The sequence below is a fragment of the Sciurus vulgaris genome (assembly GCF_902686455.1).
Source record: "Sciurus vulgaris genome assembly, chromosome: 19".
Lineage (NCBI taxonomy): Eukaryota > Metazoa > Chordata > Mammalia > Rodentia > Sciuridae > Sciurus > Sciurus vulgaris.
This window is the reverse complement of record NC_136480.1, coordinates 5,894,809-5,918,204: the sequence shown is the minus strand read 5'-3', so window position 1 is coordinate 5,918,204 and position 23,396 is coordinate 5,894,809. Positions and strand designations below refer to the sequence as shown.

The following is a 23,396-nucleotide window of genomic DNA, read 5'->3' as shown; positions in this document are numbered from 1 at the left end:
TCCCAAGGCCCCGGGTTCCTCGTGCACCGCGACTTCTGCACGATGTTCCCGCAGGGACTTGGATCGTCGGTGTGGCCCAGCGTTGGGAAACTCGTATCCACGCCACCGGGGCATCCGTCTCAGCTGGTGGCGTCGGCTTCCAGGGTAACCGAAGAACCCTGCAGCCCAGGAGGCCGGGCCCACCACGTCCCACAATCCCCAGGTCCCCATGGTAGTGCCCATGACAGGCAGTGTGACTCCTGGGTCCATCTTGGTGACAAGCAACCCCCAGCCCCTATGCCTGCGCTGCAGACCCTCCTGAGCTACCGGAGAAACCGGGTTCCCAGGCCCCAGCCCAGAGCCCGCCAGCCAAGGGGGAACCCAGGAGTCCAGTCACCTGGGAGCCGGGCAGGCGTCAGGGACGGGCTGTGCCTGGGGACGGCCCCTGTGGCCATGGAGTGGGGTCTGACCCTCGGGGAGGCAGGCTGTCCCTCTGGCCATCCCTCCTTGGGCGGCCCTGACCGAGCAGATTCGGGGTCTCCTCCCAGACGCCGCCGTGACTTCGGGGCGTGCCCGGCTCCCGGCTGTGCGTGGCTAGCGTTGGCCTCACTTCGTGTCTGAAGACCGTCCCTCTCCCTGGGGTGTGTCCTCCGGGACACAGGTGATCTGTGAACTCGGATGCTCTCTTCCTGGCAGGGGTGTGATGTGATGGCGTCCTTCCCAAAATAGGACTTCTCGCCAACTCCGGGAACACCTGTTAGCCGTGACCTTCGGAGTCACCCTTCCACAGATGACTCAAACTCCCAAGGGTCGGCGGATACCCGGTAATGACGGGTTTATCAAGTTGTGATCGTTCATAAGTTCGCCTTAGAAATCCTACTGCTTCCCTACGTCAGTGAGAAGGATGCGCTGAATCCATCGGCCCTGCGTTGAAAACCCCCTCGTATTTGAACAGTCACCCTGACACCTCACATGTGGAACAGCACCAGGAAGGTGTCTAAAAAAGTTTTCTGAGCCAGGCCTGGTGGGTGGCACACATTATTACCCCAACATTCAGGAGGCAGAGGCGGCAGGATTGTTGACCCAAGGAGTTTGGGACCAACCTGGGCAAACTGTTAAGACCCCCATCCCCCCCCTTTTTTTTAGTACCAGGGATTGAACCCAGGGGTTGCTTAACCACGGAGCTACATCCCCAGCCCTTTTTATATTCTGAGACAGGGTCTCACTATGTTGCTTAGGGCTTCGCTAAGTTGCTGAGGCTGGCCTCCAACTTGCGATCCTTCTGCCTCAGCCTCCTTAGTTGCTGGGATGACACCACTGAGCACCACCATACGCAGCAAGACCCCCTCTTAAAAAAATTAAACTACATGTGCTTTGGGTTTTCAATTTCCAGCTTCCCAGGAGCAATGGAGGTCAATCTTACATATATGAATATACAAAAATAGAACTTTTATTTTTATAATGCACTGAAATAGTATGAATTGATTATATATTAATAAAGTCTAAGGATTTTTGGTTGAGAATGAAATGCACAATTGAGGGTTAGTGCCATGTTTATCATGACACTGGAGGAAAAGGCCCTAATGATGGATCCTCCGCAGCCACAGATCTCTGTTTGAGGAGGGAATTCACATAGTGTCAGAAAATTGCTTATGATGCTAATACTGCTCAGTGTGCAGCTCAAGAGAAACACAGGAGCGGTCACAATGTGGGTGTTGATCTAGATAGGCCTGGCCTTGCCAATTGTGGGTGTATGACCCTGGAAAAATGGCCCAATGCCTCTCATCTCTGGTTTCCTCATCTGCAAAATGGGCATAATAACAGGACTCATCTCAGCAGATCTCTGGGGGAGAATTCAATAAAATAGCAAGGTTAAGGTGCTTAGTGCTTAGTTGTTGCTAATAATCAATGCAGAGTCTCCCAGGAGCTCATGAGAGGTCAGTACTCTTTGGCTACTGATTTAACAATTGTGTTTGATTAGGAAGTTACAAGATCAATAATATCAAATCACCTTCACCCAAACCACTTACTATAATATTTAGCAAAACATTTGTAATATATGACCCTCTGTGTATTCTATCACAGATCATCCCCAAAATCCATGGCAGGGCAAAGCCCTAGCATTTCGCTGATCCGAACCATAGTTTCCTTCCAGAAGATCTGGTCCAGAGAGTGAACACTGAGTGAATCCACAGCAGCCGTATCTCCCCACCTGCTGCTGACATATTAGTCAGCTTTCTGTGACTACAACAAAGCACCTGAGAGAACCTAAAAAGAGAAAAGGTTTATTGAACTCACAGTTCTGGAGGTTGCGTTCCAAGGCTGTGGGAACCTGTTGCTTTGGACCTCTGGTGGGGGTGCCAGATGATAATGGTGGGGAGTCAACTGTTCTCCTCACAAGGCAGGAGGCAAGAGAGACCAAGTTCCCTTGGAGGGACCTAAAGCCCTCCCACTAAGCCCAGCCCCTTAATGGTTTCCCCATGCCACAACGGCACCATCCTGGTGACCAAGCCATTAATACATGGGCCTCGGAGGAGACTTACAAATCCTGGCACCGTCTATCCCAGTCTTGGTGGCCGCCCTCGCAGTGACAAGCTTGGGAGTAGGCAGGCCTCAGTTAGTGTGGACCGGGGGCAGAGGGCCGGCTGGAAGCTTCTAAGAAAAGAACAAGCCCCAGGGAGCTAAGCCATCCTTCCCTGGTGACTGTGGACAGGGACAGTAGCCCCAACTATCGGTGACAGCCAGCAGTCCACCTCTTGGGAACCAGCCCGGAATGCAGCTGATCCCATGGACAGCAGGTGAGAAAAGCCCAAAGATTTTGATTCTAACCCTGATCCCCGCCCTGCTGTCGGACTTCCTCCTACTGAGCAGATCTCCTCCTTGTTCAGCCAAATCGAGGCCAGTTTCCTTTTACTTGCTGCTAAAAACAGACACATTAGTGTGGACACATCTGTCCCGTCTACCAACAACAAACGGACGGAAGCACAGAACCTTCTGTGATCGCAGAAGCCACCAAATGCAGGCTGCATCCATTAGAAGAATATTCCACCATGGGTTTTGACTGTTCAGTAGCAGAAAGCATCTCTGGTTCTAGGCCTGTTCCGAACCCCTTGGCCACGGTGGCCTCGGTCCCCGTGAAGGGCTTCTGCTGAGTGACTTTTGTACTGGGAATGGAGGAGAAGGTTGGACCAAGTGAAGGCAAAGCAACCACCTTGGCGGCCACGGTGGGGGCCTGGACCCTCAGCAAGACCTGTAGGGCACGTTCTCCAAAACCAGACGGAGCATCATTCCTGTCCGCTACACCCCCACCAGGACAAGGCTGTGTCGCAGGGAGAACGTATCCGTTGCTTGCTTTGTCAGCATGACCAGAAAAACTGAGCCTTTTCTTTCTTTCTGGTACCAGGGATTGAACCCAGGGGTGCTTAACCCCTGAGCCACATCCCCAGCCCTTTTTTTTTTTTTTTTTTTTGTATTTTATTTAGAGACAGAGCCTCGCTGAGTTGCTTAGGGCCTTGCTAAGTTGCTGAGGCTGGCCTCCAACTTGGGATCCTCCTGCCTCAGCCTCTGGGATGACAGGCGTGCAATGTTGGATATGGAAAAAGACAAACCCCAAAATACTGTGGCCCAGGGAAAGGGAATGAAGGAGAAGGCATCATATGGCTCCTTTCCCAGTGACAAGACAGTCCCCAGGGGGGAGGAGATAGCCATCAAGTCTGAAATCATGGATCCCTCCCCAAACAAATCCTTTTCCAGATACCAACCACTGACCCCAGGGCCTAATGGAGTGAGGTAAATCCCAGAGACTGACCGCTGACCCCAGACCCCATCTCGCCCAGTAAAACAGACCCCAAATTCCTGAGTGCCCAAACTGACGCACTCATTCATTAAGTCACTTCTCTGTGAAACCAGTACAAGCCCGGTCCCCTCCCGTGTTCAGGGGCTCATTTCCCACCAGGAAAGTGGGTCCGTCAGAGGCACGGAACTCCATTCCTGAACGAACAGCTGAGAGGATCCGTGAGGTTGGCGTCCCCCCGGGTCCTCTTATGCTCAGCCGGTTTCCGACGTGCAAGAGCACTCCTGTTAGGATCCCAGGAACTCGCCGTCCGCCAGCAAGCCCATATTCCTGGTGTGCTCCCTAAAACAGCATCCTCCCTGCTCGCTGCGACCAGGCCGCCTGGAGACACAAATCCAGCGTGCAGGGAAGTCCTGGCGCCACCATCACGGACAAGCAGCGCTGGCTGCCCTCAGCAAAGCTCCACTTGTCGCTGATTCTGAGAAGCAGGCGGGGGCTTTCCCGAGAGGCCACATCAGGGAGGGAGGACCCCGGGCCGCCCGCACCAGGCTTTCTCCGTCTTGTCATTTTCCTGGAGAAGAAGGGAAGTCCCGGAGGTGGTGCCTCCCTCGGGCCTGGTTAGACAGCAGGCCCCAGGGCTTTGCTTTTGCCTTGCAGGGTGACGTCAGGCCCGTCCCCGTGGGATTATGGATCTCCCACTGTTGACACAAACGTTCCATGTGCGCCTTTCTCCCTGGACCTGGAATGACCTCTGTGCTTAGAAGATGGCAGAGCTCCTAGCTACTCGGCCCTGGGCCACCACCGGCCGCTTCCTCCCAGTAAACGCAGCCTTTACTGGGGGTGCGCGTGGAGGGGCCGCGCTGGGCTTGGAGCAGGTGCTCAGGCGCCATCTCTGTGGTGGGACAGCCAGTCCTTCTCCAGCCCCTGGGCCCACCGGGGCGGCACGTCCTCAGACCAGAAGGCAGCATCATCTGTTGCTCTGGGTGGGCTCCATGAACAGGCAGGTGACATAAGACAGGCAGGGACAGCTCAATGAGGAGTAGAAGTTAGCCTGAAATGAGTGTGAGAGAGCCACCCAAGGACAGGTCACACAAGGTCTGATGGAACAGGTGGGTCCTTGCCCGGTCACTCAGGAGCCATGGGGGACGCTGGTGGCCCCTGCTGGGTTCCTGTTACAAAATCCATCCAGTATGTTTCCTTGGTAACCTAGGAGTTGTTTTTTTTTTTGTTTTTTGTTTTTTTTTTTAAATCGGGGTAAATATTCCCAAAGAAGCAAAAACCCTATTACCTCTTTGCAGAGCATCAGAAATAGGACGCCATGCTGAGCGCAAGGCACATGCCTGTCATCCCAGTGGCATCCCAATCGCGAGTTGGAGGCCAGCCTCAGCAACTTAGTGAGGCCCTAAGCAACTCAGTGAGACCCTGTCTCTAAATAAAATGCAAAATAGGGCTGGGGTGTGGCCCAGTGGTGGAGCACCCTGAGTTCAATCCCTGGTACACAAAAGCAAAAAGAAAAGAGAGAAATAGGATGTGATAAGGTAAAAGAGGGCCGGGGTATGGCTCAGTGGTAAAGTGCTTCCCTAGCACTCATGAGGACCTGGGTTCAATCCTCAGCACAGCGAAAACGAAAGATAAAATAACATTTAAAAACACAAGTAAAAGTGGTCTTCAGCTCGGTAGAGTGGTGCACGGTGTAATCCCAGCGACTGGGGAGGCTGAGGCAGGAGGATCGCAAGTTGGAGGGGCCAGCCTCAGCTACTTAGTGAGGCCATAAGCACCTTTAGGAGATCCTGTCTCTCTAATTGAAAAAAAAGGGCTGGGGATGTGGCTCAGTGGTAAAGCGCCTCTGGGCTCAATCCCAGTGCCCTCTCTTCAGATACTTTTAGACATAATTGTATCTGGAGCTAGAAACTGAACTGAACCCCAGTGGATGCTCGGAACTACGGATAGTACCAAACCCTCCCCACACAGACCTGCGGTGAAGCTGAACATGACAAATTAGGCTCCGAGAGAGATCAATCACAGTAACTAAAGCCAAATGCAAACAACTGTCACGATATACTACGGCAACATCTTTTGCAACTTACGAATGCTTTATTTCTGGAATCTTCCGTCTCATGCTTTTCAGACCACTGCTGACCTCAGGTAATCAAGAATCACAGAGAACACGAGACCACGGTTAAGAGCCGGCTGCACCGAAGTCCCGTATGCTTTCTGAGGGCCCGGCGGGTCTGTAGGAAGCCCACTTACGTGTGTGTCATGGTTAAAATGATCCGGCTGGAATGAAGCCCTCGGACAGGGACGAAAGGAGCCGTCCAGTGACCCGGTTCCAATCACCCATCAGACGTTTAATGCAAACTTTTTTTTTTTTTTTTTAAAGAAAAACTGCCAACTAGGAAAACAACAAAAAAATTCCCTGAAAATATTTAATGTAAATAAAGTCCTTGAGATGGTGCATTTTACACAAGGTTTGTCAGAAAGGCCTGGTCACAGCGGGTGGGGCAGCAGCAGAAGGGAGGCAGGACGTCAGAAAACGATCAGGATGTTTCCAACGTGAACGAGAGAGACGTGACATCCTGCCCTCGTCCCCTCTCTGCTTTCCATTTAAAAAAAAAAAAAAAAAAAAAAAATCCAGCGTCAGGAGCCACATGGTCCCCGCAGGAGGTGGGCGGCCAGGCCCGGCGTGCAGTGTCCTCAAGCCCCGACTCCCTGTGCGTCCTCGGCGGGTGCAGAGCTATCATCTGCCCAGACGGGGAACCTACCTTCGGATGCCGTCTCATCTTTCTTTCCTCTTAGCTTCTTTTGAAAACTAAAAAGGGTTTGGACCCTCAGATCGCCGCGGCAGGGCCCGAGGGCCACCGAGCGGCCACGGTAAGGTTCCCGTAAGCACGTGGGCCCGAGCCGGGTGGACGCGGGGAGACACGCGGTAAGTGAGAGCCGATGCCGAGTCTCCGGAGGGTGGGCATCTGTCAACGGCTGTGTTTCCAGACTCTCGAGGACAAGGGGGAGCCCTCCATTAGGAAGCGACGACAGGTCACGGGTCCCAGCCGTAGCCGCAGCCGCGGGGCAGATCCTCCCTCAGCGGCCATGCCGGTGCCTGGGCCCTGGCAAGCCACCGCCAGGTCTGCCCAGGCCAACTCCACGTGCGTCCTCATCGGACGCCTGGCTGGTGGCAAACCGGTCCCCAGGACTCCGACCGTCCACTGCTGACTTCCACAGGTCATGTGGAAACCTGGTGCCGGAGGTGGCCACTCGGCCAAATAAAGTGCTTCCAACGAGACTCGCTCTTCCGGGTCATTTCGCACTCCACCAGAGGCCCCCAGAGCCACCTGAGGGCAGGGGTGACGTTTCCCAGGAGTCAGCACCGGGAGAGCCCCCGGCTGCCCGCGCCGGCCCTTCTCCACGTGCCCCGTTCTCCTGGCTTCCATCTTCAAGTGACCTAAGTGTTTCGACTCGCTGGCGGATGAGGAAGTGGTTCAGGGAGGGGGCTGGGCGACACCAAGACAGAGGAGAGCGGTCCATAAATATTCCACCTGTGGAGGTGCCGGGTGGGGGCGGGTCCCAGCAGGAAGGTCGAGCCCCGAGCTGAAGCCAGATGCGCGTCCGGATGGGCTGAGACCCAGGTCAGCTTCTGCAAGGGCTCAGTGTCCACCCGCGCGCTGGCTCCGAGTCCAGGGGCTGGGCGACTGCTATAGCACGCTTGCATCCTCCATGGCCTCCATCCACCTGCGGACAGGACAGCAGCGGCCGTCAGGGCCCCCGAGGCAAGGGGCCCTGTCACCTCTGGCCTGTCCCCGAGCCTGCTCTCCACACTTAGCAAAGGGCCTGGGGAAATCGCAAACATCTAACAAGCACCTGAGCGAAAAAAATCCTCAGGACCAGGAACGGGTAGCTCTGTGGCTCTCCCGAGGCCCCAGGGACGGGATGGAACCAAAGCCAGAGCTCGGGGCAGCCCTGGGTTCCTCCGGGGACGGGTTGTACCTCTGAGCGGAACTGGAAGTCTCTGCTTTGAAGCTATAAAACAGGGTTTTCTTGTGGTAAAGGTGAAACACGGGCCCGACCTCGCTGCTGCCCTCCTCCTTCTCCGGGGCGATGGTGAAGCCCAGCAGAGGGATGCTCTCCGTGGCCACTTTGTCCTGCAGAGGGCGAGAGGACAACCCGATGCTGACGGGCGCTCCGTGCGCCACTGTGGACGCCTCAGCAGCCACCCCGACCTCCCACCCTCGCCGGGGCCTGGGCCAGCCCCAGCGGGAAAGGGACGTTCTGGGAGCGCCTGTGAGGAGACGCCAGGCATTCTTCCCTGGGTTATCTGCTGAATTGTCACTACAGTCATAAAGGGCGTTGTCCCCATTCCAAGAAGAGACTGGGGCTCACAGAAGGCCAAGCCCCCAAGGCCACCGGGCTCCTAAGGGGAAGAGCCAGAATTTGGACCCGAGACCGCCTTCTAACATTCCCTCCACCCACCCGATCACCCGATGACTCGGTTTCCCAGATTGCTTCTGCTGACCTAGGAGGTACACCTTCCTCCAAATCTTCCGTCACCCTACCTCACCGGGAGGCCTTCGGGGTGTCTGTGCTACGAAGTTGCTAGCAATTCAGTGAGATGTGCCCAGAGAACGCAGCTGGATCTTAAAAACACAGTGATCCATGGGAAAAGGTGATTTATGCACAGACTCTTTTTTTCTCTCTTCTTTTTGTTTCTTTTTCACTACTGGGGACCGAACCCAGGGCTTCTCACGTGCTAGGCAAGCGCTCAGCCACGGAGCTACCTCCCCAGCCCCCACAGAAAGCATAAATGTCTTTCATGCTCACAGACGTCATTATGTAAGTGAAAATTTTTTACATGTTCATAAACAACACGCATAAAAAAAAAGAGGAGGGATCAGGCACGCTGGGATGTCAGCCGGATGAGAAGGAAGGGGAGAGGAACTGGTGTATAAAGATTTGGAATCGATGCTTTAAAATTTCTAGATTGGAAAAAGCAGTGGACAAGATGCAACGTTCACTCATGATTTAAAAGTCTTGGCAAACTTGGAGTGGAAGGGAACGCCCTTCACCTGACCAAGGACATCTATAAAATATCCACAGCCAACGTCACTACTCAGGGGTGAAATCCTGACTTGCTTTTCCCCTAAAACTGGGACCAGGGAAGGAGGGTGCTCACTCTCATCTGTTTTAACACCATATGGCACTAGAGATGCTAGCCATTGCATCAGGGCAAGAAAAAGAAACGGAAAGAGATCAAAAGAGAAGAATTAAAACTCTCTGTGCTCACACAGAACAGGTTTGATCACAAAGCAAATATTAAAACTAATGAGTTTCAGAAAGGTTCCAGGATGATCAGTTTTTATATCTACACACGAGTAGCAAACCACTAGAAAATAAACACCATTCAAACAGCATCCACCAAATAAAACACTTAGAAACAAAGTCAACATTGTACTCCGTGTATGTATAATAATATAATAAGTCAAAACACACTCTACCGTCATGTCCACCTAAAAAGAACAAATTTTAAAAAAAGAAAGTCAACAAGTACAAGAACAATACAGTCAACATCACCACTTTAAAAAAAAAAAAAATAGAAGAAAAACCGAAGAACTAAATAAGCAAAGATTTATACCATGGACTGAAAGATTCAATATCGTTAAGATGTCAATTCTCCCCCCACCCCAAAATGGATCTGTAGGTTCTACAATTCCTGTGATAATTGCAAAAGACTTTATTTTTAGAAATTAACAAGTTTATCTGAAAACAGAAGTCCTAACAATACCCAAGACAAATCTCTAAAGAGAGCAAAGTTGGAGGACTTACACAGCCTGCCCTTAAGACATTATGAAGTGACAGTGATTGAGGCAATGTGACATTGGGGTAAAGAGAGGAAATAATCGATGGAAAAGCATAGAGAGCCCAGAAATAGACCCACACTCCGTCGTTGGATATTTAACAAAGACACCAGAACTGTCCAACAGGAAACAGAAAATCCTTTCAAAAGCCAGGGAGGAACATGGGGCTGGGGTTGTGGCTCAGTGGTAGAGCGCTGCCTAGCATGTGCAAGGCACGGGTTCGATTCTCAGCACCGCATATAAATATATAAATAAAGGTTCATCATCAACTAATGAAAATTAAAAAAAAAAAAAAAAAAAAAAAAACAGGGAACAACTGGGAATACATCTGGGGGAAAAAGGGAACCTGTTCCTCTATCTCACACCGTACACAAAAATTAATTTGAGATAGACCTAAATGTAAAAACCTAAGTATCAAAAGTTTTCAGAAGAAAATAGAAAAGAATAACTTTGTGACTTAGACTAAAGTTTCTTAGGACACAGAAAGAAACGGCCATAAAAGAAAACGTTGAGAGCTGGGGCACACGCCTGGAATCCCAGTGGCTCAGGAGGCTGAGGCAGGAGGATTGCAATTTGGAGGCCAGCCTCAGCAAAAGCAAGGCACTAAGCAACTTATGTCTCTAAATAAACATAAAAGGGCTGGAGATGTGGCTCAGTGGGTTAAGCAACCCTGGGTTCAATTCCTGGTACCAAAAGAAAAGAAAACCTTGATAAACTCGACTTTAGCAATGTTATGAACTTCTGTTCACCAAAAGCCTCATTCCTTCATCAAGAAAAGGAACAGGCAGCACTGAGAGAGGCTGGGTCTCCAGTTCTCGGGACTCTCCTGTGGGAGGCCATTGGCATGTCACCCACCTCAGGCATCTAAGCCTGCTCCTGTTCTGGGAGTGTGTCCTGTGAGTGGGAAGATCAAAACTACCCCCCAGCACAGAAAGCCCCACCTGTGCTCCCGTGAGGAAGGGTTCCCTGGGCTACATGGTCCCTCAGGTTCACCGAGTCCTGCCTGCTTCTCTGCTGGCCCCTGTGACCCCAGAGCATGGGGGCTTTGAGAGGAAAGCTTTGCGCCCTAAGGAAGTGACCTGGGCACATCAGCCGAGCACCACTGTGGTCAGCGGGGAATGGCCAGCCCTGTGCTCTTGATCCGGAGGGGGCCAAGCACTCACCCTCTGTGTGGGGTCCCATTTTCAAAGTGGATTTACCCCATGGAAGCTGACAACCAGAGAGTGGGCCCTGGAGAGGGAACCTTTTCACATTATCCAACGGGTTTCTCCTGGGGCAGTCCCCAGCTACATCCCCATGACCCCGCATCTGTCCATCCCTGGGAGCAGGCTGCCGGGTTCTAAGGTTCTCTAGCCTCTATTGTAGAGGATGTAAGATGAGGTCTAAAAATAGGTTTCACATTTTTTGGGGGGGGGGGGGGTACCAGGGATTGAACTGTGAACTCAGGGGCCCTCAGACCACTGAGCCACACCCCGAGCCCTGTTTTGTATTTTATTTAGAAACAGGGTCTCACTGAGTTGCTTCATGCCTTCGCTGTTGCTGAGGCTGGCTTTGAACTCCCCATCCTCCGTCCTCAGCCTCCCCAGTCGATGAAATTCCAGGTGTGTGCCACGCAACCAGCATGTCTCACTTTCATGTCCGGAGAGTTCCCACAGTTATCAGCTACCCCAGCAAAAGAAGTGGATGGACCCTGTTGTGTGTGTCGGGGGCGGGGGGGGGGCACAATTCTAAGCTATTGAATTTTGTCCCAAGCAACCCAAACGGAGAGCACAAAGGAGCCTTCTTCTGGGGCACACCTGGCTCGTCTTAGATGCTGGGCCTGTGACCCCTGAGTACTGTTCCGCCATTCCACCTGCAGGACCTTCTTGTCTCTGCAGAGAAGCGGCAGGGTTCTCTGGTTCGGAGCCCAGGTGTGATGGGCATGCGCAGACACCCACTGGGCAGGGCCCTGCGGCCGGGGAGGCGTGGCCCTGCGGCCGGGAGGCGTGGCCCGGGCGTCCAGGATTCGCGCAGCCCCGCAGGTACGTCAGGTGTGCGGCACCCCCTTACACCGGAGCCGTGCGGGGAGAGGAGAGGAAACTAAAAATGCCACTACCTCGCTGGCCATGTAGGTGTAGAGCACCTTGCCTTTGATGACGAACCAGAGCTTCTTCCAGTGCCGCTTGCCCCTCTTACACCGGCTCAGGTAGCCGCTGATGGCAGAGCCCTCTCCAGAGGCCGTCACCTGGCAGGAGGGAAGGCAGCGGTCAGGGCACCAGGTGGACTGGACACAGTGCACACAGCAAATGGCCTGGCGGGCTGTCTGGCCTGAATCTTGGAAGATCTCGGGATCCAGTTGGCATTGAAGTCAGCACAACAGTATTTCAGGGTGTGAGAGACAGGATTTGGGGACCCGCCAGGCAAAACCTGCCTTTGGGCCGGCTGTGGTGGCGCATGCCTTTCATCCCAGCGGCTCGGGAGGCTGAGGCAGGAGGATCTCAAGTTCAAGGCCAGCCTTAGCCAAAGCAAAGCCCTAAGCAACTCAGGACCCTGTCTCTAAATAAAATACAAAGTGGGGCTGGGGATGGGGCTCAGTGGTTGAGTGACCCTGAGTTCAATTCCGGGCAACCCCCCAAAACAAAAAAAAAACCCTCAGCTCTCTTGGCAAACACTCAACTGGGGTTCAATGAACTTCAGTTTAGGGACAGGAACCTGCACCCAGCTTGGGCTGTCCTGAGCGATGCCAGAAGGAACGCTGGTTTCAAATCCTGCAGCAGCGTCTACACCCTTAATACCTGAGGGGACTTTGTCTCCCCACCCGCCCCGCCAGAGCACCTGCAGAGAGGGCAAGGTGGAATGGGCTGGGCACAGGGGGGAGGCCCCTACTGCCACCCCTGCCTGGCGGATGCTACGGGCGCAGGATTGCTTTTTTGGTACTGGGATTGAACCCTGGGGCACTTAACCACTGAGCCACATCCCCAGCCTTTTTATTTTTTATTTTGAGACAGGGCCTCGCTAAGTTGCTGAGGCTGGCTTTGAACCCGCGATCATCCTGCCTCAGCCTCCGCAGCTGCTGGGATCACAGGCGTGGGCCACCGCACCGGAGGAGGAGCTTCGGGGAGATGGGGAGAGGCAGAGGGAGATGTGGCGGCCCGTTTCTCTGGGCCTTTGGTGACCCCACTGAGTGCAGTCCATGATGGACAGGGCTGTCTGAGGCAGGTCCAGAAGGCTTTGGGGTGCGAGCAGCCCTTCTCTATCGCTGCCTCTCAACTCTGCACTGGCCCAGTAGCAATACTGTGGCGGATCGCTGCCAAAGGGAAAGTGGGGGGGTCTCTTCTCGAAGTATGAAAGGAACTAATTAACTGAAAGACAGGACAGCCACGGAGGCAGAGAGCACGGGCTTCACGTGGTAAGCACTAAGACACATTAAGCTGGGAAAAAACCTACCGAAAATTCAGTGCAACACGTTATCTTGGGGGGGGGGGGGCTCCTGCATGCACCTCTGCATTATGTATGTGCGCAGATAGTTCTGGAAGAATCCCTAAGAAACTTGCTGGTGGTTACCTCTGGGGACTGAGGGAGGCTGGGGAGGGAGAGAAACTCACTTTTCGTCATCGACTCTTTTCCACCTTTTTCCTTTGGACCATGTATGCTAGTTCCCAGATTTAGGAGGCTGGGCATGGTGGGCGAGTGCTCTAACCACTGAGCTCCCCGCCCAGCCCCTTTTCCAAGGTTTTGAATTTGCAAAATGTCTGTGTGAAGGGACAGAACCTTGCCCGCGTCCTTCTCTGAACACTTTTTAAGCCCATGGCCCCTGTGACGTGACGCTGACTATTCAGGAAGAAACTCGGAATTGACTGAGGACACTTGGGGGGATGTGTGGCTTGCGGCTTCGGGCACGCTGGCGTGTGGCTGTGATTAGAATGCACGCAGAGAATCTGGTCCCCTTTGCAGGAAGGTCTTGAATTTAACCCATTCCGAGGTTTCCTGCAAAGAGTCCTGTGGCTTCCCTGAGACTGGTCACCGCGCCCCCATGGGACCCCCCTGGGGTGAGAGGACAGCACGGCTCAGGGGTCCCGATGCAGGAGGACCGTCCTGAGGCCGTGGAATCTTTAGACCCAAGAGGCCCGGCGCTCTATCCGCAGCCCCGTGGGTACTGGGTCTGAGCTACCGCTCGGGGCCCCCTGCTGCTCAGGCAGCCCCTCCTGCCTTACCTCGGTCAGGGCCGAGGGGACTTTCCTCTGCCTCTTGAAGGTGGTGGGGAAGACGGAGGAGAAGGCGCTGCCGGAGGAGAAGCGGGCGGAGGACAGGGGGAAGCTCATGCTCACCGGCCGCTCTGGGGAGAGAAGGGCGGGAGGGTGAGGGGCCGCCAGGGTCCAGCCGGCTTCACTACGGGGCCTATGGGACCAGGGAGGCTGCCGCCGTCCCTCCCACCCAGCAGCTGGGGCTGGGGAGCAGCCTGGGCCCCTGGACAGTCCTCCAGGCCCCACCAGGCGGGGCTGGGCTGCCCCCTCTGACCAGCTGCGCGGCCCGGGAGACCCCGCTCCCCTTCCTGCCTGGCGCTGCCGGGGCGGACCGCCCTTCGCCCCAGCCTCTCCACGGCCAGCTCGGCTTCCGCAGAGGCCACTGTCACAGGGCCCTGGCCCTTCCCCAGTCCACAACCCGGGCTGAGAGGACACCCCCAAGAGGGCCTCCCGCTCCAGGGACTCCGTCATTCCCATCCCCGAAAGTGGCTCAGGCCTGAGCTGAGGCCCGGAGACCCCCAGGCCACCCACCTCTCAAGGGGCCCGGGACGGCCCCGCCCCTCTTCTTCAGCTCCCCGAAGCAGCCGTCGCAGACCTTGGCCATCCGGTCCTTGAGGTACTTCAGCGGGTACTTGTTCCGCGAGCAGTTGCGGCACACGATCTGCAGGCCACGCGGGGAACAGGGGGCGGTGAGGACCGCGCAGCGCAGCCCTCCGGGGGCCCTGGATTCCGACTGTCCCCCGTGTGGTGACCCTGCTTCTCAGACCCGGCTGTGCTGTTTCTGAGCAAGCGCCTCTCGGGGCTTCTGAGGAGTCTGTGTCCCCAGCCATGACCTACCCTTCCTCCTCCAGGGGCCATGCCACCGTCTCCTTTTAAGATCGTGGCGTGGGGTCTCGTGGAAACAAAAGGGAGGCCGGCAGAGGTGAGGGCCAGGAGGCAGGAGGGCAGGGCGCTGAGGATGCCGCTGACCCACCCTGTTCCATGCATGACAGCTGGGCCCACCACCGTGCATGACTATAAGGCACCCCAAATCAAAACGGGCCGGGCAGTGGAGCCAGCCTGGGCTCTGGAGCCACAGTTTGAGGACATCAGTAAAATGGGAATGAAGAATGCCTGGCAAGTCACCATCAGTGCTGGCGAGGATATGGGGGAGAAAGGGACACTGGGGGTGGGGCACCTGCCTCTTGCACACGTGAGGCACTGGGTTTGAGCCTCAGCACCACATAAAAATAAAAGTAAATGGAATAAAGGTACTAATTTTTTTTTTTTTTTAAAGGTACACCATACATTGCTGGGACTGTAGGTTGGTGCAGCCACTCTGGAGAGCAGGATGGAGATTCCTCAGAAAACTTGGAAGGGAACCACCATTTGACCCAGCTCTCCCACTCCTCAGTTTATACCCAAAGGACTTAAAATCAGCATACTGCAGTGATGCAGTCACATCAATGTTTACAGCAGCTCAATTCACAATAGTTAAACTATGGAACCAACCTGGAGGTCCTTCAACAGATGAATGGGTAGAGAAAATGCGGCATATATACACAATGGAATATTACTCAGCCATAAAGAAGCATGGAATGATGGCATTTGCTGGTAAACGAATGGAACTGGAGAAGATCATGCTACGTGAAATAAGCCAGTTCCAAAAAACCAAAGGACGAATGTTCTCTCTGCTATGTGGATGCTGACTGATAGTGGGGGGGCAGGGGTAGAAATTCACTGGATTAGACAAAGGGGAATGAAGGGGGGAGGGGGATGGGAACAGGAAAGTCAGCGAAGTGAATGGGACGTCACTCTCCTGCGTTCACATATGAACACACGACCAGTGAAACTCCATATGACGTACAACCACAAGACTGGGATCCTCCTTAGAATAAGTCACACTCCACGTACGCATAATACGTGCAGAATACACACTGCTGTCATGTACATCTTTAAAAAACAAAACCTAAAACTAACATTAAAAAAAATACTACCCCCTTCAGGGACAGGTGTATGGGCCTTGCTCTGGGTCCCTGAAGCGCAGCTGCGCAGGGAGGCGCCCTGCTCCACCCTGTCCTAGGCGCACCCAGACAGGCGACTCACCTTGCCGCAGGCGTGGCAGTGATGGCGCCTCAGGGTGAGGGAGAAGTCGCAGCCGCAGTTCATGCACATCATGACGTGTGTGACCGGCACCAGGGTGGGGGGCCTCTCCCCCAGGCTGACGCCCAGCCTCTCCCGAATCTGCAGCGACACAGGGGCCAGCAGTGGGGTCAGGAGGCGCCCGGCCCCTTCCGTCCTCTCCCAGGGTGCGGGGCGCGCGGGGGATTCTGATCCACGCTCCTGATTGGCTCAGCCTGGGCTGGAACGGCTGGACCCTGAGGCGCAAGTTGGGGTGCCGGGCTCTGGGGCGCACGGTGGCGCGGGACTGTGCTCAGAGCATGGCGGGGTGCATGGAGAGCCAGTGTCCCCAGGACGCGGGGAGCGCCTCCCTGGTGTGAGAAGCCCCCCTGGGGCCTGCGGGGGAGTCCAGACTCGGAGGCTGGCGGCCCACTCACCTCCACGCTGTGGTGGAACGCGGCCAGCGCCTGCGCCTTGTAGTCCTCGGGGAGGGCTCTGCTCAGACAGCTGTACCACTCGTCCCTCTCGGCGCAGGAGCTGTGGGCACCGGCGGGGGTGAGCAGGGGCACGCGGCAGCCACTCCGCCTCCCGGCCCGCTCCCTGGGGACCCATCCGCGCTTGATCGCCCCTGCCGCTGCCCCCGAACCCGAACCTCTCACCCCACAGCCAAAGCAGCTGCAGCCTGCCAGTCGATATTCGTTTATTTATTTATTTAGATACAGGGGACTGAACCCAGGGGCTCTTTACCACCGAACTACAACCTCCGTCCTTTTTATGCTTTTACTTTGAGACAGGGTCTCGCTCAATAGCTGAGGCTGGCCTCTAACTTGGGATCCTCCGGCCTTAGCCTCCCCAGACTAGGTTTAAATCCCAGCTCCTTGCCGGGCCTGTCATCTCAGCGGCTTGGGCGGCTGAGGCAGGAGGATCTCAAGTTCCAGGCCAGCCTCAGCAACTTAGCGAGAGCCTGTCTCAAAAAATAAAAAGGGCTGGGGATGCGGCTCAGTGGTTAAGCACCCGGAGTTCAAGCCCTGGTATGTATGAATGAATGAACGAATAAAATAAGTAAGTAAATCCCAGCTCCCTGCTTGTCAGCAGGATGACCATGGCCGCATTAGGTGCCCTCTGGCTCTTCTTCTGCAACTCCAGTGTCCCTCCAGCTCCCAGGGCTGTTGGGAGGATGAAAGGAGAGGTGGGGTGTGGAACCTCTGTCCACGACAAAACACCGCCCCAACGCAAGGGGCCCCAGGAAAGCCCAGAGGGTCTCAGGGCGTAGGAGGGAGCGCAAGGCTGAGGGTGGGCGGGAGCTGGCAATGGCGAACACCCCAGTTTCCATCTTCCTCCTGACTCCATGGCTTCCCGGACCGTCACTCATTCGACAGACAGACTTTGCATGCGCCCCCTCTGCCGGGCACAGACACCCCTAGGCTATGGTGCCCGCGAGCTGCAGCAGGGTGGCATTCCCACAGTGCCCACGAGGTGGCGCAGTCGTCCTGCGCGGGAGCGCACAGCCCGCCCAGAAAGCCGGAGCCCAGCCGGCAGAAGGGAAGGAGCCAGGGTGCTTGGAATGGGCATGGCGGGCAGCAGGCTGCCAGGGCGCTAAGGGGAAACACACGGTCCCCTCCGCCCCCACAGCTCTAGTGTGAAGAGTCTGGGCTGGCAGGGGGTGCAGTGCCCCTCCCTGGGGGCACGGGCATCCCCACCGGAAGGCCCCAGTATGACCTGTCAGCACCCTCGGTGGAGGCTGGGCACACAGAGCACCCCCTGGACCTCCTCACGCCCTGACTGGATCAGGAGCAGAGGCCACGGATCCCCATCCCCCACTCCTTTCCCTCCCTCCGCAGATGGGACAGCCACCCCTTTCAATCTCTGAGGCTTCTGCCACCCCATCCAGATTTGCACTGCTGCCACCCTGGGCCACACGCTGGCAGGAGGGGAGGCGCCCCAGCTGCAGGGCCTGTCCTGTCCCCACCAGGGGCATCAGTGGCTGAGGGGCTGCTCCCAGCAGGAGCCAGGAGCCACCCCCCTGGCTCCTCACCTTGTCCCAGAAGGGGAGAGTTGGGCACAGATGCCCTTTCATTAAGGCCATGGCCCAACCCTGGCCACCGGGGCTCCCTGGCAGAAAGCGCAGACGGACAGACCTTCCTGGCTTCCTGTATCAAACTCTAGTGAAAAGCAGTGAGGAAGGGGCCCCCCGGACCCCAAAGCCCAGCGCCTGGACACTCTCGCCTCTAGACCGGGGAACCGATTTCTGTTCATAGGACGACAGGAGGATGGTAGTTTTGCTAAGGCAGCCTGAGGACTGGGGGGCCCGGACACAGGTGGGACAGGAGGAACCCCGGCTCTCCGCTCTCCCCGGCCTCCAGCGCCAAGCGGGGACACACTGACTCCCCTGGACTTTGGTGGGGACCCACCCATCCACCGGGGGTTTTGCAAGCATGAGAGGCGGCCTTTCCCTGCCAGGTTCTGTATCTCACGACTACGCACAATTTCCTGGGCACTGAAGCCCGCATCTTTTTTTCTTTTCGTGAGCTTCCTCCAGGGCCCGTGACCACAGCATGGGCAAAGGCACTGAGATGACCAAAGGTCCTCGGATGCAAAAGGACGCCGGGCTAAAAACCATCACATTCTGCGCCCGGACTCCAGGCCCCTCCCCGGGGACGTCTGCCTGGGGCCCCTACCTGGCGGACAGCATCAGGCAGCAGTCGGGAGTCTCGATCCTCAGGGCGTAGGGCACCTTCTCCATCACCGGGCGGCTGACCTGGGGAACCGACAGCAGCCCCTTCAGGCGGGGGTGGGAGGGGCAGGAACCCACCCGCGGCTTCCACGGGCCGGGACCGAGGGGCCGGCGCTGCGCGGATGCGCTGTCTGCTCGGGGGCCTCCTCTGCGGAGGCCAGGCGCTGGTGCAGAGGCAGAGGCCGTTGGAGGTGTCTGGCTGCTGGGAGCGCCACCCTCACCCGGGGACCGTCCTGGGGACCAGCATGCTGGGTGGTGGGGTCTCCCACCTCCTGCACCAGGCTCTCTGGACGCCTTTGGTTCAAAATGGAGCAAACCTCCCGCTGAGCACGGAAGTGCGCCCCCCTCCCCACGCGGGAGCAGACAGCGCTCCCACCACCTGTCCTTGGAAACTGCAGCCACCCGTCCCTGGCAGGCATTCCCGGACTCCAACCCCGGGGGCGGCAGAATCGAGTTCCCTGAACCTCCAGCTCCCGCAAAGCTACCACGTGTCCCCGTCCTCAGGCCAGGCTGCGCTGGCAAGGCCACACATGCGTGCCCACGTTCGTGGCAGCCTTATTACAATGGCCACCACGTGGAAACAACCAAGGGTCCCTTGAGGGGTGAGTGAGTGACCAAGCCGTACTACACACGCAAAGAAGGCCAACGCATGATGCACCCAGCGGAGAGTCCAATGTAGAGACAAATGCGGTCAGCGTTCCCCCAGCAGGAGGCCCCAGCACGGGAAGTTCACAGCCGCAAAAGGAAAAGTGGATCCACTCTGACCCAGCCATCCTGCTCTATTTATACCCAAAGGGCTTAAAATCAGCACACTACAGTGACACAGACACATGTTTACAGTAGCTCGATTCACAGTAGCTAAGCTATGGAACCAACCTAGGTGCCCTTCAACAGATGAATGGATAAAGAAACTGTGGTATATATATACAATGGAATATTACTCAGCCTTAAAGAAGAATGAAATGATGGCCTTTGCCTTTAAATGGATGGAGCCGGAGAAAATCATGCTAAGTGAAATAAGCCAGTTCCAAATAACCGCAGGCCAAATGTTCTCTCTGGTCTGCAGATGCTGACTCACAATAAGGGGGGGATAGAAGTTCACTGGATTAGACGGAGGGGAATGAGGGCAAGGGAGCAGGGAGGGAAAAATAAGGGAGGTTCCCGGGGCTGGGGGAAGGGGCCAGGGAGCTGGTGTTTGATGGGGGCAGACTTTGGGAAGATGAAAAGGTTCTGGAGGAGACAGCAGCCCACCAGCGTGACTGCGATGAACACCACTGAGTCGCACACTGGGAGACGGTCACGTGGTCAGTTACGTGTATTTTACCACAATTTTAAAAAATGACCGAACGCCCGCTTCTCCCCTCCCTCCCAGCGTCTCCTGACGCATGTCCTTCCTTGTGGGACGCCCCCTCCCTGCCCCATCTGACCAAAGATCAGGTGCTCTGGGTGCTTAGAACCCTCCCTCGGGTCCCTCTCCCCAGAACAAGCCGCAGCCCACAGTTAACCCTGATCCTGTGGCCGCCCTCTCCCGCTCCAGGAGTTGGGGTGCTCTGTCCTCCTCCCCTCGGCCGCCCCGCTACCCTGACCCCAGCAGGCCTCTACCTTCATATTGGCCACTGCCAAGGAACTCTTCAGCCGGTACTTCCCGTCCTTCTGGGGATACGTGTACAGAAGCACGTCGCTCATCTGGGGAGAGAGAAACCCATCAGGCACATCCCGGTCCCGGAAGGCTCCATGCCGGGCTTCCATCCATGGAGGATCCCTGAGTTCTGGGTGCAGAGCCATTTGACACTCCCCAGGAACCCCCGCAGGTGGCAAGGCCATTCTGATCTGATGCGTGCACCCCTTCCCACAGTTCCACTCTGCGTTAAGATGCTCAAGAGGGACCGGGCATAATGGCGCAGGCCTGTGATCCCAGTGGCTTGAGGAGGCTGAGGCAGGAGGATCGCGAGTTGGAGGCCAGCCTCAGCAAGTCAGTGAGACCCCGTCTCTAAATAAAATACAAAAAAGGGCTGGGGACATGGCTCAGTGGTGAAGCACCCCTGGGCTCAATCCCCAGGACACATTAAAAAAAAAGATGCTCAAGAGGCCTCAATGCCTAGGTCCTCCAAATGTCACGTTCTTCAAGGTTCACGGTGGCTTTATTCATCTCAACAGTCAAACGGTGGCAACCACCCAGTGCCTATCAACAGGGTGTGGTATGTTCATGCTACGGACACAGCAGAGCCATCGAAGGGAACAGGCCACCAAGATGCGCAGACAAATCTCACAATCATGCCGAGTCAGGACAGCCAGACACCAGAGGGCGCCTGGCCACCTTTGTAGGAAGGCCCCATACAGGGAAAAGCAATGCTCGGTGACAGAATCCGGCCAGTGGCTGCCTGGCTCCCTGGGGGGTGGGGGCACTTGGGGTAGGGGGAGCTGCCTGTGAAGATGGAGCTCAACCTTATGCAAGGTGACCCTCGGGGAGGAGAAGGCCCCTGGGGGTCGGCCCTGGTGGGGCCTGCTCACTGGCTGCGCCCTGGGGCTGTGCCTCGAGTGCATGCAATAGGTGCCCAATGAACGCTTGCTGATGAGCAACCCCGGTGCTCCTGGCAGGCAGGGTGGACAGAAAGGAGCACCAGCAGAGTCACATCGCCTCCGGGGCAGCGTGGCGAGTCCGGCTGAAAGGGCTGAACTTGGCAAGGGCGGCCCTACACTCCAGGTGGTACGGGGGGCCGTGGGCCCTGACCCCGCGTGACCGGACACACCCGTTCGTCACCTCTGGGCCTTGGCCTCCTCATGTGCAGAGGAGGAAAGCTTTGTATGGACGGGGACGCTCCCGGGGCCCACACGGGCGAGGGGACGGCCTCGGGCACCCGGAGCCAGCGTGACCGCAGGGCCCTGAGGCTGACCTCACAGCGCGTGCCTCTGGAACCGAGCAGGACCTGAGGGCCACACGGCCCCTCCCCGGGGGACGGTGCTTGCTGAGGAACAGAGCCAGGCCCTCCTGCCCACCGGCTTCTCTCGGCCACCAGCGCCCAGCCCTCGTGGGGCGGCAGACCAACCTGGACTGACCTGTGGACACGGGGCCACTCCTCCTCGGGGCCTCCCTGTCTCTAGACGGCGGTGAGTGGCCCCGGGGTGACGCCCCTCTGTGAAGGGACAGGGAGGGGACGCTTCAGGCTTTGCAGGCCCCAGGATCTCTGCCGTCCAGTGTGGCTGCTTCAGCCTGTGGCTTTGGTGGACAGCAGCTGCACATGACCATGGTGGATGTGTGTGGCCGCGTGCCGGGGACTCTCCTCCTGGGGCTGCTGGGCTGTGGCCTGGGATCTGAGCTCTCCCGCTTCCCTCTGATCGCCAGGGAGCGCCCACCATGCCAGGCAACGACCCGAGGGGCCCCACCTCGGTCCCAGGTGGGCACTGTGGTCATCTCCCCACTCCCCAGAGGGAGGGCCCAGGGCCCGGAGAGGACAGACAACGCGCCCGAGGCCTCAAGGCTAGGAGGCGGCCGAGCCGGGGTGGGTCAGGAGGTGTGTGTGTCCGGTTTGCTCAGGAGCCGACCCCCGGTGGCCCTGGGCCCCAGCTGGAGACACACAGCACACCCTGGCCCTTACCGGTCCAGTCTTCCCACCCATCCACGGGGAGACTGGCGTCTGCGGCCCAGCTGCTCAGGGACAATGGTCCCTCTGCTGCCATGGCAACTGCCTTCGCGCCCGAGGCCTTCTGAGTGGGGACGGGGCTGCTCCTACCTGCCCATGGCCCTGCGGGTCTCTTCTGAGCCTGTGTCTTACTGCCCTGTTTTGGAGGGAGGACGAGGGACCCTCCGGGAACAGGCAGGGGAGGGTCCCAGGTCAAGGGGCCACCGGCGGAAGGAGTCACTACAACCCGCTCCATGCACGGTCTTACGCCGAGACCGGCAGAGGCTGGAGAGGACCGAGCTGGCCAGGTCACCATGCCTCACCTGTGCTTGGCCTTCCAGGTCCCCGTGAGAGGCACAGAGGCCAGCGGGGCATGGCCACAGCGGGGGGACACAGGGTGACCGCCCTGCTCTAGCCCGGCTGGAGACTCAGCCCCATTTTATGGATGGGGCACCAAGATTCAGAGGCGTGGCTGGGCTGCCCCAGGGTACCCAGCACCATCCTCTGGGACTTCCCCGTGCGGCGCTGGGGAAGGGGCGCTGGGGGGCACCCAGCCGTGGACCCCGACTCTCTGCGGGCAGAGGGAGCTGGTGAGCTCCGTAGCTCCAGGCAGAGGCAGGAGTCCCAGGGCCAGTCCCAGGGACGGCGGGAGACGGTTCAAACGGCGACCAGGTAAGCCGCTTCCCCGTTCCAGGCCCAGAGTCCCCTGGCTGAATTCTCACTAGGATTCCACTTTCCTGGCGGGTCACCTGAGGCTCACGTGTGCCCGTGACACGCCTGAGGTCGCCGAGTCCGGTAAGGGTGGGATCAGGAATTCTCCAGCTCAGTCCGGCTCATGACGCTGTGGATGCCCCTACACCCAGGGACAGGGACTCCTCAACAAGGACAGTGTTTTTAACCCTTTAGATTTGTCTGGTGTGGAACAGGGTGGGGGCAGCTTCGCCCAACGCATTGCAAGATCCCCCACGGGGCAGAGCCGGGTCCACACAGCAGCTCTGACCCTGGCCTGCAGGGGGCACCAAGGAGCTGCAGGATGAACAGGTGTCACCGCAGGCAGTGAGCTCCCCGTCACCAGAGGCAAAGGTCCAAAACTACCTAAAG

General features: G+C 56.9%; 1 protein-coding gene across 1 annotated transcript in view; it reads right to left on the bottom strand.

Annotated features, from left to right (window-relative positions):
* Positions 1–6,600: 6,600 nt before the first annotated feature.
* The window catches only part of FGD5 (FYVE, RhoGEF and PH domain containing 5), a gene marked incomplete at its 5' end in the record, with an annotated part of 149,024 nt that continues 132,228 nt past the window's right edge, over positions 6,601–23,396 (bottom strand). Inside the window, 9 exon segments of the mRNA XM_079122498.1 lie at positions 6,601–7,498; positions 7,754–7,908; positions 11,714–11,842; positions 13,812–13,933; positions 14,373–14,502; positions 15,927–16,064; positions 16,379–16,478; positions 18,620–18,699; positions 20,278–20,361. Of these exon segments, the coding sequence (XP_078978624.1) occupies positions 7,462–7,498; positions 7,754–7,908; positions 11,714–11,842; positions 13,812–13,933; positions 14,373–14,502; positions 15,927–16,064; positions 16,379–16,478; positions 18,620–18,699; positions 20,278–20,361 (975 nt within the window). The 3' untranslated portion in view covers positions 6,601–7,461.